This window comes from Delphinapterus leucas, chromosome 9 (assembly GCF_059928025.1).
Source record: "Delphinapterus leucas isolate spDelLeu-1000000601 "Yukka" chromosome 9, BTC_Dleu_Yukka2, whole genome shotgun sequence".
NCBI lineage: Eukaryota > Metazoa > Chordata > Mammalia > Artiodactyla > Monodontidae > Delphinapterus > Delphinapterus leucas.
Window position 1 is genome coordinate 49,559,272 of NC_143137.1, and position 19,195 is coordinate 49,578,466.

Below are 19,195 nucleotides of genomic sequence, written 5' to 3' on the forward strand. Positions count from 1 at the left end.
GAGAAGGCTACTAGGTTTTTTTTAAGACGGGGGTGGGGGGAGATTATCAAAGCGTTGCTATAAAGACCACCTCCGGGGTTGAGGGGGCTGGACCTCTGGGCTGAAGATTAAGCTCCTCCCAACAGCGTTAATTTCAAAATGCGCGACCGTTTCTCACCTGCCCTGCGCTAAGGCGGGGGCTGGACCCAGTTCCGAGAGTCAAATACGCAGAACTCGAGCCTTCCACAATTCACAGAGCCCTTTTACGCAACTGACGTCAAGCACCACTACTGGCCGCAAGGGGGAGGGGCACGTACTTGGCGCAAGGAGGTCGTAGAGCGTTCCCGCCATTGGCGGCGGTTAGGGCGTTTACGCAACGGCCTGACGTAGGGGAGGACGCGTTAGTCGGGGGGAAGGTTCTAGAAAAGCGGCGGCAGCGGCTCTAGCGGCAGTAGCAGCAGCGCCGGGTCCAGAGTGGAGGTGCTCCTAGCGGTGTTGTTTCTCGACCAGCGGCAGTTCTCACTACAGCGCCAGGACGAGTCCGGTTCGTGTTCGTCCGCGGAGATCTCTCTCATCTCGCTCGGCTGCGGGAAATCGGGCTGAAGCGACTGAGTCCGCGATGGAGGTAACGGGTTTGAAATCAATGAGTTGTTGGAAAGGGCATGGCGAGGCCGTTGGCGCCTCATTGGAAGTCGGCCATCCGCCTCCGTGGGAGAGCGGCAGCGAAATTGGGCCACTTCAGAAGCGGCTGGTCTCAGGATGTTTTTGAAGAGGGGTCGTTAGTGGAGGCCTGATTGTACAGCGCTTTCCCCACCCTCAGTCTCCCGGCGCCATTTCCCTTTGCTGGGGGTGGGGGATGGGGAGCTTCCACATGGCGGACGCAGCCCCACTTTAGTGAAAATGGGGCGCGGAGGCAGGAATTCTTACTCCCTTTTTACAGCACGCTGGTTTGGGGGCCCCGGCGTGTCCGCGCTTGAGCGTTTCGGCGGGCCTCGGGTCCTCGCGAGCAGGACTGCGGAGCTTCCCCTCCCCCCTCCCGGGAACCGGATTTGGCGGCCGCCATTTTCATTTCTCTCCTTCCTCGCAGTGTTTTCCTTTTAACTCTCTAAGTTCAACTAGTTTGACTCTTTTAACAAAGAATAGAACTGGTTAACTATTTTTTTTTTCTCGGACTGTTTTCATGCCGTTTCGAGGTGGACTCCTAGTGTCTTGTGAGCTCGGGTCTTTAAAGTCTTGCGCACCTCATTAGAGGCTCGCTCCCTTCCCCTCGATGAAATGGCGCCATTGCGTTCAGGAGCCGCACCGAAGGGCGGGGGGAGGGGGCGGCGTTCTCCAGGGCGGGTTCGCAAGGCTTAGGAGGTAAAACCGTGTAGGGTGTCGGGCCCGGTTTAAGGCGAGCGGTAGTATGAAGACCACATTTTGTTTTCCAGCCCTTGTTTATTTGAGTAATGGTTTTATCTGGGTCTGCGGTAACTAAAAAGGCAGTTGAATCGTAGGAAACTTCAGAAATGAAGAATCAGATTTAGAGCCATCAGCTTACTACCGACTATGTGGGGAGGCCGTGGGGGAAGGAGGTCTGTGGGGGGCGGTATTTGGTTCAGAATCCTTTATTTTCCTGAAGGATTCTCTTTGAAACGTAGTATTTGTATTTTAAATATTATTTTTACTGGGAAATTTAATCTTTATTGGGCAAGACCACAGGTATTTATTAGTGGTAAGTTAGAAATCATGATGAAAATGAAATAAAAATGACTTTATAGTTGTACTCTGGTTAAAACATGGCTCAGTCCTTCAATGCGTGTATTGCTATATACAAAACTTTTAGGCTGGGCCGCTATGTTTTTGAACTTTGTCACTTGCTTTTCTCGTTTATGTTTGCAATCATGGTTGATGATTACATTGATAAGCATAAGGTCTCAAGCCAAGGGGGTCTACCTGGGTATTTTCCTTGACCCTAAGCACGCTTATAAAATAACTTTGTTTGTAATCGATAGTGGACAGCGGGTAAGTTTGGAAAATGAGGTAAGTAATGAGTTTTTGCCTTTGTTAGTGATTTGTAAAAGTTGTTGTAGATGTATTTTTTAATCTATTTAATTTATTTGGGTTTTAAAAGGTCTATTAACTGACAATATTTGGAGTAAATAAAATTTGCTTAAGAGTCCAAATATCAGTATGCTAAGTAACTTCTGTAATTGTTTTTTAAGTGTCTCAGGAGCTAGTTTGATAATTTGTTTTCAAAATTTTCAGAATCCTGAAAAGTTAACTATATAGGGAAAAAACTGAATTGTTTATCGCTGTATTTTCTGAGCTGTTGGGAGAATGTCATGCATGGAGAGAGGAACTTCATAGAACTATGGGTTGAAAGTTGTAATGCTGTTTGATAACAGTTGGTCACGGACATTGTGACTAACTTTCGTTTCTGAATATTCTTAGTTTTTTAACCTAGTCAACTGAAAACAATGACCCAGCCTGCTTTAACTCATAGCCCCAAATACAGAGCTGTTAATGCAACTTATTTGCTTGCTGGTTTGTAAGGATTGAGTTTTCAGACCAGGTTCTTTTTCTTTTCACATGTGAAAGTTGTTTATTATGCTGTGTAATTTGCCAGAAGACCACTAAGTTCAACATGGTGAAGTGTAAATTGTAGTACTTTGTAGCTACGGGATAGTCGCAGTGGTCATTTAAATATTTTTATGGCTTTGAAAAGTGAGATGATCACAGTGTCTTACTATGTTTCTGCTTTTAAGCTCAGTAACGGTTCAGATTGTTTCTGTGTTGTCTACATGTCAAAAACTAGCTATGTTAAAACTTTATTAAGTTTTAGACACCGTTAATTATGAAAGTTATTCTGCCTTGGTCAGAAGAGAGGTAAATTTTACGGATATTTTGGTACATACATTGAACGCTTAAAATTTTCTGTAATGGAGAGTTGGTATATGGGGAGAGAACAATACTAGGTTTTTGAAAATTGCGTTACATTAGAATCACCACCAGAGGGAGCAATGAAGAGAAACTCACTTTTCAAATAACTGAATCCTGAAATAAATGGCAACTCTTGGTTATAAAAAGGCAACAGTTTTTATATTTTAAAAATTTATATTTAAACGGAATATTTAAAAGTTCTCTGTTCTGGGTTATAGGATTGAATGCAGATTTTGATAAGAATCTTAACTTTTCAGTCACCAGGGAGTAGATTTGCTCCTTTTTCTTCAGAAAGTTTTTTTTAAACTAAGTTATGCTAGATTTGTTTAAAATAATTTAATGTGAAGTAAATTTAGATCAAGCGTTAATGATTTTGAAACTTGTGTAATTCAGCTGAGGCAATTTTTTTGGTGTAACACAACTAATGCAGTTTAACATATGGTTTAAATTTGATGTAAGTTTTTTTTTTCCCCCCCAGAAAACTTTAGAAACTGTTCCTTTGGAGAGGAAAAAGGTACTCTGCCAGCAGGTCACCTCATATTTAAGAATTTAATTTCCTGCATACAAAGAGAAAATGTAAATAAAAATTGAAATGATGTTTTCCTTTGCAGAGAGAAAAGGAACAATTCCGTAAACTCTTTATTGGTGGCTTGAGCTTTGAAACTACAGAAGAAAGTTTGAGGAACTACTACGAGCAATGGGGAAAACTTACAGATTGTGTGGTACGTTAAGTGTGGAAGTGCTTAGGGATAGTAGTCCTTCAAGTGTTGGGTTTCTCTGTTTAAAATGAGTGAATCATGGAGAAAATCACTTTAAAATTCATATTCATTATTTTAAAATGCTGTAAGTGATGAGATTAAATGGTAACATCACTTCTTTGGATTTAAAGGTAATGAGGGATCCTGCAAGCAAAAGATCAAGAGGATTTGGTTTTGTAACTTTTTCATCCATGGCTGAGGTTGATGCTGCCATGGCTGCAAGACCTCATTCAATTGATGGGAGAGTGGTTGAGCCAAAACGTGCTGTTGCAAGAGAGGTGAGCAAATACACAACTTGTTTGTTCAAACAGTTTTGAGGAAAATTCCATTTCGCTCTTGCTCAAGATTAGAAAGTGACTTTTGAAAGAACAAAGTTATCTGTATTTAGCTCAAAGTGTTTTTGTTTCTTTAATAGAGCTTCGTTGGGTTTCTGTACTTATAATTTCCTAGACTAAGTTATTTCAAAGATTAGGTTCTTATTCATAAGGTGCCTTAGTATTTGGTCATAGGATAGAAGCCATGTATGTTACTCAGATAGTGTGCCTTCGTTCGTGTTTGTGGTTTCTTCAGTCAGGATGATTTTTTCTGTTTCAGGAATCTGGAAAGCCAGGGGCTCATGTAACTGTGAAGAAGCTGTTTGTAGGTGGAATTAAAGAAGATACTGAGGAACATCATCTTAGAGATTACTTTGAGGAATATGGAAAAATTGATACCATTGAGATAATTACCGATAGGCAGTCTGGAAAGAAAAGAGGCTTTGGGTTTGTTACTTTTGATGACCATGATCCTGTGGATAAGATTGTGTGTAAGTGTCCATAAGTGCTAGGGGTGTGGCTTTTTCACATTTTAAGTTTTGAGTATGTTAACACCTAAAACTTTGTTAAAGTAAAGTTTAACTTGTAACTTGGCTAATATTATAGGATGCTGACTTAATGGACTCTGAACTTTTCATTCCAGTGCAGAAATACCATACTATCAATGGTCATAATGCAGAAGTAAGGAAGGCTTTATCTAGACAAGAAATGCAGGAAGTCCAAAGTTCTAGAAGTGGAAGAGGAGGTAACTTCAATTTCATTTTTTTCTTAAGATTTATTTGTATAAGTGTTTGTTACTAACCAGGGTATTTATTGTAGGCAACTTTGGTTTTGGAGATTCTCGCGGTGGTGGTGGAAATTTTGGACCAGGACCAGGAAGTAACTTCAGAGGAGGATCTGGTAAGTCCGCCTTCTAAGTTTAGAAGGGTGAATGTGCTTGAAAACTGAGTGAGTTTTAATTAGAATCTAGGAAATCCAGGCTAATTTTTAAAAAGTTATTCTTAAGTTCTAATGTAGGTTCTTTCCTGATGGGATATTCTGATTTGGCTAGGCAAGAGGTAACATTTTAGAAGTCCTATAGTTATAGTCAAGGGCAAATAATTGCATAGATCCTTTATGGTTTTCAGTTTCTGGAAAAGTTAAGATAGTGCAGCCATCTTAAATTTATGAGGTCTTCCTGAATAGTCGGTGGAAATACTGTAGAGACTTATGTGTAGGTTTGAAGAGGTCTGTGTCTTTGTTTTTTGCTTTGGGCTTTATATGTAGGTTAATCTGAATTAAAGTAGTGGGGTGCCAACAGAAATACTGCCCCTGTCCATTGTCATTCCTTTTCATAAATGAATATCTTAAGTGGAGGTTTGCCAAGTCCAAGCCCCAAATCAGGCAGTTACCTGATGATGAAGTGGAATCACATACTTTAGTGTATTTTTAACACTAAAATACAGCATAAAATATACAGTAACACCAGTGTACAGCTTAAGGGGAATGGGTTCCTAATAATTCTTATTCATAGATACTAATAGATAACGTGGAGGAAGGGAGGGTAAGGAATTGAGTGGCATGAACCACAGGAAAATAATCTTTTTTTTCCTGCCCATAACAGATGGATATGGAAGTGGTCGTGGATTTGGGGATGGCTATAATGGGTATGGAGGAGGACCTGGAGGTCAGTTTCTTCTACACGTCTTAAGGTTTAATCACACTGTGTTGTCCGTTTTTGAGTGTATACATGAAATTTTTCTTAATGTTTTACCTTTTGTAAAGGGATTAGGTGATAATGGTTCAGTTATTTGGATTTTTATTCTGATTTGCATCTTACCTGTTGTAAATTATAAAAGGAAAAATATGGTTGTAGGTGTTTGTATTTTTGCAAAATCAATTGGGTAGATTTTAAATGAGAATTTAAAAATGCTGTTTAAAGCTGTCCTGTTGTTTTTCAAGCAAGAGAATTGGAGATAGATGTGATATTTTGTATACTGTTTTCCTGAAAAAGTATAGAAAAGTGGTTACGAGCAAGATCAACATGTAAGGGGAATGTATATAAGAGCCCTGTGTTGTCTTAGCTCTTACCAAGATGAGTCCAGGAGGATAATGTTCCAAAAGTCCCCGAAGGAACTTTTCCAAAACATACACAAGTGTGCTCCTGTGTCTAGCTAAGGTGGTGAGCCACTGTTAAATTTATCAAGTGATATGTTTTGTTGAAGTACAGAAAAGAGTGATACTTGATGACAAATGTCTTAATAGAAAGGAACAAGACGTTTAAAACTGATCTAAATAATAGGCCTTATTTCTGGTTTTGACCTCATTAGGCATGACTTAGGAGTCACATAAATCTCACTATTTCCAATATTGCTTTGAAATCCAAATATTGATTTGGTTTGAGAAAGATGAGTTTTTGTACTTACTGCAAGCAATCTGAGAATACCAGTTTAAGTTTAATTACATGCGCAAGTTTGCTAATTTCTGGTCCTCCCCCCCATTTCTACTCAGGAAAAGGGTGGTGGGCATTTTATTTAAGAGACATGGTAATTCACAGGGAAACATGAGTTGGGAACTTAATCTTTTGGACCAGCAGGAAGATGTGGTACTTCTACTTTGTTCCATTAGTCTACACATCTTGTCTGCCCCACCCCACCTACAACCTTACACAAAACATAAATAGGATTTCAGGATACCTTCCAGAGAATCCATGATGTGTCTTTAGTTTTAGGGGAGACCTGTGGCATTACAGGTATTTGTTTATAAAGGTTTTATCCAGTTGTTAGTGGGTAGGCACTCCCCACCCCCAACCGTTTACCAAGGATGGATATTAGAATCTACCCTTGAGGATTTTAGAGATTTTGTAGAACGAATATCTTACTTAAAAAATACGTGTTTTGGAAAGCTGGAAGTGGGTGTTCAAATGGCATTGAAAATATTAAGTAATTACTTAAAGGCTTATTTTATAATAGGTGGCAATTTTGGAGGTAGCCCTGGTTATGGAGGAGGAAGAGGAGGATATGGTGGTGGAGGACCTGGATATGGCAACCAGGGTGGGGGCTACGGAGGTGGTTATGACAACTATGGAGGAGGTAATAAATTCACCTGCATCTTTATGTGGGAATTTGGATTGGAATTAATGATTTTCAACACGTGAGATTTTTCATTTCATTGTTGTTGATGGTTGTCTTTTAAAAAAAAATGTAGAATTGTAGATAGGTGTTTTGCATTTATTCTGATTTGTTTCTGTGGGAATTTTAAGTACTTAGCATGTACCACTGGTTTAATATTTGGTTGTGTTATGGGGTTTATTGTACAGAAATTTCCAAATTTTTTACAGGAAATTATGGAAGTGGAAATTATAATGATTTTGGAAATTATAACCAGCAACCTTCTAACTACGGTCCAATGAAGAGTGGAAACTTTGGTGGTAGCAGAAACATGGGAGGACCATATGGTGGAGGTAATTTATTAGATTTTTCAAATTTGTGATGAAAATATTAAGTGTTCCATGACTTTGAAGAAAGATAACTTTCAAGTTTATTTATGCTTGGGTAACACTTCCCATCAAATACAGTGTTATTGAGAGTAAATTTTGGGGAAAATAAAAATGTAACATCACTGGGGGGGATTGTTGTGGTGGGATGTTCAGTGATATAAAATATTTCGGGGTTAGTGAAGTGGATTAGATGTTTTCAGTGGCTTGGGTGATTAAGAAAAAGCCAGATAAAATTGCTGAGCATATTGCAAGTGGTGTAAATTTTGTATGACTCTTAGAAAGCTAATTTAGTAAATCTGAACTTTTCGTTCAAATCATCGTTGAGAGTTGTTAGTGGGACAGAAATAGATTCCTTATGTTTCTTATGCTGGGTATACTTTCTTAAAAAATCTTTTAAATGATCATGGAAGAGAGCCCTTTAAAGGAGAAGCAGTAGTAAAATGTTTTCAAGTTTAAAGGAAAAAATTGAAAAATCTGTGAATCTGGATAATTTAATCTTGAGTTAACGAGGCTAACTAGAAACAAGTATGGTCTCTGATCTGCATGTTTTAGGGAGTGTATGGCTGTAAAATAAAATCAACTGTAGAACTTGGGAAATCAAAATAAGTTTGCTTTCTCTTGTTCTAATAATTCTAGGAAACTATGGTCCAGGAGGCAGTGGAGGAAGTGGGGGTTATGGAGGGAGAAGCCGATATTGAGCTTCTTCCTATTTACCATGGGTAAGTAGCTTTTAAGTTTCATGTTATTAATGTCTTGGGAGACCTAGCTGCCAGGAGTTAAAAGCTTTTTAGGATCATGTTATCTTTCCTTAAAACCTGGTTAGATGGATAATTTCATAACCTATTTTTTTTTTACTCTTTACTTCTGTTGAAACAGGCTTCACTGTATAAATAGGAGAGGATGAGAGCCCAGAGGTAACAGAACAGCTTCAGGTTATCGAAATAACAATGTTAAGGAAACTCTTATCTCAGTCATGCATAAATATGCAGTGATATGGCAGAAGACACCAGAGCAGATGCAGAGAGCCATTTTGTGAATGGATTGGATTATTTAATAACATTACCTTACTGTGGAGGAAGGATTGTAAAAAAAAAAAAAAAAAATGCCTTTGAGACAGTTTCTTAGCTTTTTAATTGTTGTTTCTTTCTAGTGGTCTTTGTAAGAGTGTAGAAGCATTCCTTCTTTGATAATGTTAAATTTGTAAGTTTCAGGTGACATGTGAAACCTTTTTTAAGATTTTTCTCAAAGTTTTGAAAAGCTATTAGCCAGGATCATGGTGTAATAAGACATAACGTTTTTCCTTTAAAAAAAATTTAAGTGCGTGTGTAGAGTTAAGAAGCTGTTGTACATTTATGATTTAATAAAATAATTCTAAAGGAAATTGTGTAATTATAGACTTTTTATTTTAAATAAGTTAAGGAGTGGGTAGTATAATTAAGGTCCATTGCAAAGCTGTTGTTATATTTGTGTAAGATAAATGCTGGTCAGATACAAGTGTGTTGTCTGCAATTCATCAGGATTAAATTATCTAGATAACTTAAGGGATATCTCTGCAAGGAGAAACACCTTTTTAGATCTTTTAGATGCTGCTTCTTCAATGCAAGGAAAGGAAATAACCCCAGCGAGGTACTCTTCAGGGATACAGGTCTAGTACAAGAGAACTCTTGACGGCTACTAAGTTCAGCCAGTCTTAAGAAACTGTGCTGTTTCTACAAAGCTTTAACTACAGTAGTTTATAAGGATGCCAACGAAAGCTGAGGGTGTAGAGCAAAATAGTTCTAAGCTTCAGTTAAACTTCTTTAGGTAAGATCTCATTTACTTTTCCTTTCTTAATTTTCCTCCCCAAAAGATAAACTAATACTCTTTAATGGTCTTTCAGTATAGTGGTTCTCATGTAGTTTAACATAGCTATAAATTGAGTTTAACAATTTATAAACTCAAGAGAATAATTTTATAAACCCTGTTTTCCAATCTGTCATTTACTTAAATTATTTTGGTTGTTTTTTTTTCCCTTTTTTTCCTTCTTTCCCATCCCCCTCCCCCTCTATGAAGATTCAGGTGCTTAACATATCATTTTTTTCCCTGCTGGAATTTTAGCATTGATATGAACCATGGACACGTATATTCTGCTGCCACAAAGACTGTAAAGTGCTTCATTTCAACAGCTGAGGCAAGCCAAGTGATCATTAATAAAGCTTTTCTTGGTTCCTTCAGTGGTGTTGGTAGTGAAATGGTAGGTAAAAGTTAGGCTGCAAGTTGAATGAATCATGAAATTTCCCATCGTTACACCCTTGTGTATTCACATTTCTTGGATCAAGCGTTTTGAGTGAACTAGGGATTTTTTTTTTATTAAAAATAAAGACGTTTTGTTCTTCTGTTATTTTGATACGGTTCTAGCTTTACATGCTTATCAGGATCAGGCTAAGGAGAAGGTAGGGCAAGATGGTTAAATCTACTTTCAGATAATTTATATTTATGAATAAAAGTGTCTACATTATAAATCTTGTATGTATCCAATTCTAAATACTTAGGTTTAAATGTGGTAATTCTTTCCCAATCCCTAACCTATAGGAGAGACGTAGGTTGGCTGCTGAAGTTTCATTTCTTAAATGTCATCAGAGATTGATTGCCTGGCTTTATTGCCTTTTCAGGAATGTGATAATCAGGGCATATTCTACTGTATGCACCTGTGAGTCTTCTTTGATCCTAAGACCACCACTGAAATTATTTAGGTTCTTTGGACAAACATGATAAACTTCTTCAGATACTTTTTTTTTCCTTTGGCAGGAAGGTGTCTTGCTGCAGGTAACTAATGAAGAAGTGGTCAACCACAGAATCTTCAAGAAATAAGAAATTCTGTACCATCTGAAAGTAGTTCTTGTTGGTGCCTTCATTTTAAAAAGCACTCTTTAAGATTAAAGGGAAATGTTTTCTGATAAAATAACAGACTTCATTTAGTACAGGTTCTTAATATAAAACAATTACAAATTGAGTATTGTTTGTAACAGAGTAACATCAGTTCAGCTAGAGAGAGAAATGTATCGTGTTTTGAATTAGGTTTTGTGAGTAGACAGATTAAAATTCTATTTTAAATATAAAGTTTATTAAAATAAATACTTTTGTATTCAAATACTTGGTGTAATGTTTACACATAAAATGTGAATCTTGTTCTATGAACATTAAGTTGTCTAAAGGATTGCCATCCACTAGATTTCTAAAGCAGTTTCACAAAGCAATGCATATTGCCATTTTCCTTTCAATATGGATAGACAAACGAGAAAAGCACTGTGGACATTATTGGCTGTCCCTAATAAAATGCCATTCTTTATACACTGTATATTCAGCGTTTGAATAATGCTACAGATTTCTGGCTTTGCCTTGTATGTTTAACATTGCTGGTGGTGTTTTAAAAGTCATTACAGATTCTAACCAGCTAAAGTGGTCCAACCAAGTTTAAGTGGCTATGCAAAAGGCACTGAGACAAAATCTGTCATTAGTTTCTCTCAAATGTGAATTAGCTCTGTTTCGTTATACACTTAGTATCAGGTGGTTGTCTTGAAGGGTTAAACATGGTGGATAAAATTTAATAGCAAGCAGTGAGTTTCTTACTTGGATGTTCACCTGAAATGATGAAAAACCAGAAAAATAGTAGGGGACAAAGTAAAGTTGACTTGTTCTAACTATCTCTTTTGGTTTTGATATGAGGTATCTTACAGGTAAGTCAAACTAATGATGGCTAACGGAAGATGAACTTTGCGTCCATTGTCGGCTATAAATTTGTTTACATTTGGCTGTGGATTTACTAGGAAAAAATAATTCTTAATGTCTTAAAAATGTCTAGCTCTTCAAAGAAGTTAACTTTTGAAGATAAATCAAGTTGGTATAATACAACCCTAAAATACCCAGCATTTAACAGTAGCACAAATAGGGGAAGACATCTGTATTATGTATTAACGGGGCGAAATGACCTAGTTTATTGAAACATGCAATAGGTAATGTTGAGTATTTTGTGTGTGTATATGTTGTGTGTGTTGAGCTGCTAATTTTTTAGAAATTGAGATTTAAGGACGGTTTTGTTCTAAAAGGAAATATTTTAGAGAACTTAAATTTTCACCTCACTGTTTTTGTAGGTCAGCAATTTGGAAACAGCTTAGCTGTGCAATTTCTAGCTGAAGCTTAGGGTTGTGTGTAAGTCAGGGAAAACATGACTTGGGCTGGAATATTTGAATCCAAAATGGCCTGCTGACAGGACTGAAGGTTGGTACTGGCTATTTCCTTTACCCATAGTGAAGCAACAAAAGAATCCTCAAAATACAACCAGTGTTTTTGTAAGTTATCTTGTGATCACTGTGGGAGGGGAGGGTTTTACTCACATGACGACCAAAAAGCACGATATTGGGAGCCATCTTGGGGGATGGCTCCCATACCTGGAGTGTTTTCCTCTTTGGTAAAAGCTTTTGAAATTGGATCTTCTGTGTGGTTTTCAGTATTGCGATTAAGTGCATGAGTACGTTAAAGTTGGTCTGAAGTGATTCTTAATATTTAAAAGTACTGAGGCAATTAAGGGAGGCTTTAAAAGAATTGTGTCTTGGTTCCTTAGTAATGACAATTACTAGTTCAAACGTGTGGATATGTGGTGCCTTTGCAGAAGGTAGAAAACATCACTAATCTCAGTATACCCAAAGTGCATGTGTACATTGTGGCTTAGTTATATTTTAAATCAGTCTAAAGTTTGGAACAAATATTCTCAGGTGGTATACCCAATGATTTTTTTTTTTTTTTTTTTTGCGGTACGCGTGCCTCTCTCACTGTTGTGGCCTCTCCCGTTGTGGAGCACAGGCTCCGGACGCGCAGGCTCAGCGGCCATGGCTCACGGGCCTAGCCGCTTTGTGGCATGTGGGATCTTCCCGGACTGGGGTACGAACCCGTGTCCCCTGCATCGGCAGGCGGACTCTCAACCACTGCGCCACCAGGGAAGTCCCCCTACCCAATGATTCTAATGCTGCTCTGCTATTACTGCAACTAAACTAAGTGAAAAATATTTAAATTATTAAGCACTAATATGTACTCCATAGGATGACTTTGTTCACTTTGTTGTTCTGGCAGCTGGGCTGACTTCTTAACTGCTCCTGTATTCTAAAGGTCAGTGCTGAACTGGAGCCAGCCTAGAAATGGAACCCAGATATCCAAATCATATTGAGCACACGTTGCTTGAAGATTACACGCAATAGTTTTAATTTCCCTGTGAGGATTTCATCATGGCCTGTTGTTAGCTACGAAAAGTAAATAAGGTTTTAATAGGAAAAGGACAAATGAGATGCTGAGCGCCTGTCGGAACCAGATTTCACTTTTAATTCTCAACTGATGTAATTCTATGACAAAGGGATGATTTCAGGAATAAAAGTATTTTCTATAGGTAAGGAAGGTAAGACTGCTTTTATGTTGGGAGTAGTAAAAAATGTAAGTTTGGGCCAGTCCACTGAAATCAGGAGGGAAAATGATGCCTAGCAAAAAACATGCTTCAAAGAGGCCGAAGGCCAGTTATACAGACTACCAGATTTACAGGTGTAAACACTGCTGATCTTACCTAGTTCTGCGGGTCCTTTTGTGGCTACAGTCTGTATTTAAACCCCCAAACAAATACTTGGGAACTTAAGTTTATCATCCCCCAACCTTGATTGATGGAACTGTTTCTCAATTCAAGTACGTCTTTACTGTTTATCCATGTCTTGTTCAGATTAGCTGAAGAGTGATTTCACTATTTAAGGAATGGGTCAGATAGGTCAGATAGCTAACAGCTGTCCAACAGTCAGTAAAATTAAAATGCATATGGCTTCCATTAGAACTTGATATTTTGATCTGTTTATAAAAGCTTGAGAATCATTTTCTCAACACTCCACCTATTCCTTTCAACTGATAAAACCTGGCTTTTTTTTTTTTTAAAGACTACTGAACTAGCAGAATATTCAATCTTGGTGTATCTTAATCTGTAAGTAGGGAGCTTAGGCTAAAATAGTGGTGTGAAATTTTCACTGCTGACATCAGTGATGGAAAGCAGTGTGGTATTTGTTCAAAGGGACTGTCCAGAAACTAGCCTATGGCAAATGAGATGAAACTGGCCGGTGAAAGCTGCATTCGTTGACCTTTGGTCACAGTGCACCAAATACCTCATGGATCTCAAATTTTCAGTTGCTGTGAATGTTTTGAATCCCAGCTGTCTCTGCTGTGCGCCTCTTTTTTGCCCATTTGATGTTCTTGATATTTTCAGGGATTGGGGAGAATGCTGAGCCTGACAAGAGCAAGCACTAAAATTGAGCAAACTGGGATACCTGCAGTTTCAAAACTTATAATTGGTTGTGGCATTTTACATTGTATGTAGACTTGAAAGAATGTGCCTTGAAGCTCTGTATTTAAGAAGCTAAGACATCTGAGGTGGGCTCCCTTGCAAAAAGCCAGCCTGTCACCATTGAAAAAGTGGTTATTGCACAAAACTGGTCAGAAGAGCGAAACTTGCATCTAGAAGCATTTTGCTACTACGTGGGGCTTGGAACAAATTCCTAGCTCCCATTTAAAGTATAGAGGTTTACTTTAAAAACCCACACCCTGCATTTCTGTAACCCAAAATAACTTTGACTTGTGACATTTATGTTTTTGGGCAATTATAACCGCAGAAAACATCTGACAACCTTGATTCTAATTTTGATATTAGACTATTCATGTTAATGTTCTCAAACCTTGACAGGGCAGTTGTCTTCAGAAAATTCTTGAGGTTTCATTTCAAGTGCCATTCCTATTGTCCTTTTTATCAAATGGCTGTCTTTTTGCCTCTTTGAATATCTTTCATTTTGCTTCAGTATTTTCATTTCTTTACAAAGTCTGTGCTTATCATCCCTTAGTGGTGGCCTGCGTTCTTGTAGGGCCTCCTGTACATGCTTGATTAAATCTTTCCATATTTAAGCAAGTTAGGGGTTTTTTTTGGTGTGAGCTGTCAGTGTTCCAGATGTGGAGCTATCCCTACAGGCTGACTTTTACTGCCAGGGAATTAGTCCTATTTCTGTATATGCAGGCAACTCTAGTTATGGGAGGCAGGGAGGCTCTTTGTCTTCAGGTGTTAAAGCCTAATGCAGTAATATTTTAAAGCTCCAGTTTGTTTTGTTTGGGCATCCTGGTGTAGAGCTTGGTCTATTTCATGTCATGTTTTGTGTGTGAGGTCTCGGGGGGGGTGGGATTTTGCTTGTCAGTTCAGTGTTGACTATATTCGGTTTGACTTGAGTCTGATCAATTTGTGTAGTTTTTAAAATTCAGCACTGCTGCCCGATTTGCTAGATATTCACCTGTGTTTTTAAATGTGGGTATTTTGGAAGAGAAGTTTGCTTAGGATTTCTGTATAAAAGGGGAAAGTTAGTACTTTATAAAATCAAATACAAAATTTATTTCCACAGAAAAAGCTACATAAGTTTTCATCTATTAAGCTAAAACAGTTCTTGAAAACTCTAAATGAAAATATTTTAAATCATAAAAACATGTTTTGAAATGTGTTTGCTCTCTTTGAAGGGACCATCTTACTAAGAAATGGCTAGTGAAAGACAGTTACCAAGTTTCCACGTCACCCTATTTCTACATTAGTTCATGAAACAGGCCCCCAAGTCTGATATTGAAGTCCTAAACTGGTCCATATAAGCTTCAAAATGTAGCCTTAATTGAGTGATTCAAGTAGCAGTAGATAACACTTGAGCTAAACTTCGAAGCAGATTCAATGGTTTTTGATCAGTTTCTGAACATTACGACTTTATGCATATGGATGGAATCCATCTTCAATTTCTTCTCTCACTTTTTCGTTTTCCTTTTTGGTTTTCCTTTTTTTGGCCTGGGGTCACCAATTCCTTGGGTACAATCAAAACACTTCCATCACGGCTGCACTGAAGAGCATACTGGTTTGGATTGACTGGCCTACCTTCATCATCTCTTAACCTACTAAAAACATCGTGATAGAGATCGTGCAGTTTCTGTTTCATTATATTTATAGCTTTGTGACACTGGGATCGCTCTCTCTTAAGGGTTTCCTTCTTTGCTTGCAAGTTACATACGTCATCTTCCAGATTCAAAATTACATCCAGTTTGCGCCTACGGCAGTTCTGAGCAGCAACTTTATTCTTCCCTCTTCGTCTAATATCACGGATGAGCGACACTTGAAAATCTGTCAGATAGTACCTGCTTAGCATGCTGTTGAAAGAATCTACAGGCATCTGGACAATTTCATCCACAGAAAAAGGGATGTGCAGAGCTTTAGCACGCTGTTCATCACGGCTTAAGTTTCTGTCTGTGTCATTGAGGTACCCACGCCTTATTTTCTGTGACTTCCCAGGCCATGAAAAAGATTCATAAGTGGATTCTAGTGCACTTGGCTGTAAGTGGTAAGTGTGGTTATGTAATACGGGTTGAAATGCAAAGTCCCCATGAAAATGAGAATCACTTCTGTGATCCATGTGACAAAGTTTAGTGGGCTCTGGGTAGTAGCCTCCTACAGCCCCTTCTAAGTCACGGTGGGAAAGAGATTCACTACTAGAACGTGAAGCACCTTCACATACAGAGCGCAAGGAGTTAGACTTGGTGACAGAGGTGCTATTGTGGCTTGAGTTTAAGGAAAGCCCAGAATCAGAATCTGGTTCTTCAAAAAGCTGAGAAACTTCCATTGGATCAAAACCTTCTTCTGTGGCCAAAGACATTAAATTTATCTCATCAAATATGTTTACATCAAGGTCATACAGAAGGTCTTGGTTTGTTAGGTCCCTCATCTGATTGTCAAATGGAAGAAATCCTGTCAAATTAGTTCCAGAAAGGGTCTGTTCAGGATTGGTAAGAGGAGAATTTAACTGCAGAAATAGTTCTTGTGGCTGTGAAGTCCTTGTTACTGGATCCCTTCTAAATGTATTGTCAGGACACAATAACATGGCCTCATGGAGATTTACATCATGACTTACAGCCTGGCTATAATTTGCATGTGTAGGAGAATTCATGCCATCATTGATACTTCCTGGGAGAGCACTGTCTCCCAGTGAGATGCCCTGAAAAAGGAAAGGAAAAAAGAGCACTATAAATAACAAAACTATTTTAATAGCAGTTATAGTACCTAATACAGTACTTGTTCTTCTCTTGTGTTAATTCCTCTATGTAAGTAAGGATATGCTGTTGGCTACGAATAACTTCCCTTAGTTAAATAATGCAGGCAACAGAATACATGATGTGAGCCCAGGTGAGAATATGCTATGTCAGGAAAGATCTGTTCTTTGAACATCATGGGAAATTAGAAAGATTTATGTTAGTGTGAAAGCAGGTCTTGTTATTCAAAAATTCTAATATCTAATATCTTACTAGTGAAACAGTCTTAACTGCAGGGAGAGAGGTATCTAAAAGCAAATTAGACCAGCATAAAGTGTAATGCTGCCAGAAAAACTAAGGTGTGCCTTAGTTTGTCAAGTTGTGTACTGCCGTTTTGATTCAATATGGATTTTATGAATTTGATTATATCTTTATGATTATTTGGAAGGGGGAACTATACATATTTGGCTAATTCTCCAAAGAAGTGTTTCTATAAGAAGTAAATCTTAAGTCTGTGCTTAAATAATGCACTAGAAACCGTTATCTAAGTATTAGTTTAAACTGCTGTGTATCCTAGGTAATAAGGTTGTGTTTATTCACAGAGAGATCACTGCAGATATTTTTCCTGCAAGGATAAAAGCCAAGATTCCCATTACCTCCAGTGGATTTTCAGGCTGTGATGAAAGCAACTGAAATAAGTCTTCCAGAGAGAAAAATGTGTCTGTTCCATTTCGATGTATCTAGAAAAAGAAGGTGCATCATTCACTTAAATTAAACGACTGAAGTGGTTGACTGGGGCTTTTAGGCTTAATCTGGAAAGGGTAACCAGGTGTTACATCCATGCTGGACTTTTATCTCTAGTTTGAAATTTTTACGTTCTATTCCTTTTTTAGTACTTAGTATTTTAACATCCTGCTGTAAACAACCTTTAACTTGATGACTCCTCCATTCCTGCCCTAAGCGTTCTTCATCTTATGTCTTTAGCTTATATTCTTGGTTCCACCTTATTTGTCCCTCTCCACCCAACTTTCCAAATTGATTACAAGATATTTAGAGTTACCAAAGTTCTATCAACTTCTTGTTATTGCTATGTCTCCTGCCTTAAGGGTTTAAGTTTGTTGAAATAATTACTTTGATAGTTCTCTAGAGTGGCTCCAGGAACTCTTTAGTCTTTGTAACCTGGAATTATTTTGCCTTCATGCTTAAGTGATAGTTTATCTCTCAAGCTTAATGTTTTCCCTCAGCCCTGTCTTATGGCATTTATTACTACTGATATGCTATTGGTCTGTCATTTTATAACACCTAATCTTTTTTTCCCTTGGGTAGTTTTAAAGATTTTTTTCTTAGTCTTTGTTGCCCTGCCATTTCACTGGGATTTAACTTACTTACTCTGCTTGGGACTCTGTACTCCTCTAATCTGAGACATAAGATCATTTTAATTTTGGATATATTCTGCCATAAACTCTCTGAATACTGCTTCTCCTTCATACTTCCCTGCCTCTCCTGGGACTCCTATTAGAAATAATTTAAATTTTTGTATTCTATCACTTTTTTCTTTTTATATGTAAAGGTGAGCTCGTCTTTGTTGAGAAGTTTCTATAGCAATGACACATACCAAGGGTTTACGATCTAGGTTTTACACTTTTCTCTGCAAGGACCAGTTTTTGTATCATTTTCTAGACCTTTTCTTGACTCAGGATTCCTAATGGTGATGGTAGTCGGAACCCACACCATTTAGTGTTCTGATTTCTAAAGGTTGGATGGACAGCTTCCTTGCTGTCTCCTCGCTGGTGGCTAGGATTGTTCTATTCCTCATTTCCGGAACCAGAAGAGGCTTTAAACATTGAGCTTTAAAGCAGGGAACTCTCCAACTCCAGCCTCTGTCATGGCATCTGGATACAGTTCTTCTTGGGGACTCTTCAAGCCTTGGTGCCTGATTGTCTTAAATTCTGGATTTTGAGTTCCCTCTTTGCTGCTTGTATCTGTAGAGTTCTGTGTCTTGCTTTTGAGTTCACTTATACATTTGAAGATATTATCCATTCTGTCTTATCCAGGATTTGTGCATCTGATGTGTCAAAGGGATGTCTTTACATGTTAGCAAGTTCATATTCCTGACTCGTGCTGTGTGTAACTACCATCCCCAACTTTTTACTTTAGGGGTTTCTTTGTCTGCAAAATACCTTGGGTTCTATGAAGCCATGTTTTCAAGGCTTCTATTTCTATGGATGCTATAGGACTTACTTAAGGTAAACTGGTGAATAATAAGATTTCTTGTTCTTCTTTAACTGGCAAACGACACATTCTTACATTCTTAGTGGGTAGCAAACTTCTTCACCAGTTGGATTATTTAAAATGATTCCTAGTTAAGAAATTTCATAAACCTGATTCATCAGTCCTGGCCAGCCATTGACCAAAATCTGCCTGATGGTCACAAGTGTGTGAGAATGAGTAACAGTAACAACATCAGCACAAATCTGCATTCCTGCAAAAACAATCCTTAACTGTAGGTAAAAAGAAACCCTTAATATGTAGAACATACAAATATGATGTATGAAGATCATTCTGCTTAAAATGAATTATGGACTGATCCTTAGCTAGTCAAAGATGTGTTTCATTAGATACCTGTTTTCCTCTTCAGTGCCCCT

The 19,195-nt window shown here is 38.1% G+C and overlaps 2 protein-coding genes across 8 annotated transcripts in view; one reads left to right on the top strand and one right to left on the bottom strand.

Annotated features, from left to right (window-relative positions):
* Nucleotides 1-394: 394 nt before the first annotated feature.
* Nucleotides 395-10,788, top strand: HNRNPA2B1 (heterogeneous nuclear ribonucleoprotein A2/B1). 7 transcript variants are annotated; one of them, XR_002646215.3, is made up of 13 exons: nucleotides 395-604; nucleotides 3,380-3,415; nucleotides 3,513-3,623; nucleotides 3,791-3,937; nucleotides 4,254-4,464; nucleotides 4,617-4,718; nucleotides 4,793-4,873; nucleotides 5,577-5,639; nucleotides 6,925-7,044; nucleotides 7,293-7,415; nucleotides 8,088-8,170; nucleotides 9,549-9,684; nucleotides 10,239-10,788. XR_002646215.3 is itself a non-coding variant. In XM_022584791.3 (12 exons), the coding sequence occupies exons 1-11, from the start codon at nucleotides 599-601 to the stop codon at nucleotides 8,147-8,149; spliced, it is 1,062 nt and encodes a 353-aa protein (XP_022440499.1). In that variant the 5' UTR covers nucleotides 395-598; the 3' UTR covers nucleotides 8,150-8,170; nucleotides 10,239-10,788. The 7 variants fall into 7 exon arrangements, 5 of the variants coding, with proteins under 5 accessions (XP_022440499.1, XP_030615650.1, XP_022440484.1 ...); XR_002646217.3 differs by having other exon boundaries at nucleotides 9,549-9,621; XM_022584791.3 differs by lacking the exon at nucleotides 9,549-9,684.
* NFE2L3 (NFE2 like bZIP transcription factor 3) overlaps nucleotides 8,522-19,195 on the bottom strand; it is a 37,567-nt gene continuing 26,893 nt past the window's right edge. Inside the window, exons 3-4 of the mRNA XM_022584764.3 lie at nucleotides 17,207-17,290; nucleotides 8,522-16,516 (exon numbers count right to left, since the gene is read on the bottom strand). Coding sequence (XP_022440472.2) covers nucleotides 15,266-16,516; nucleotides 17,207-17,290 — 1,335 coding nt within the window. The 3' untranslated portion in view covers nucleotides 8,522-15,265. The remainder of the gene's footprint in view (nucleotides 16,517-17,206; nucleotides 17,291-19,195) is intronic.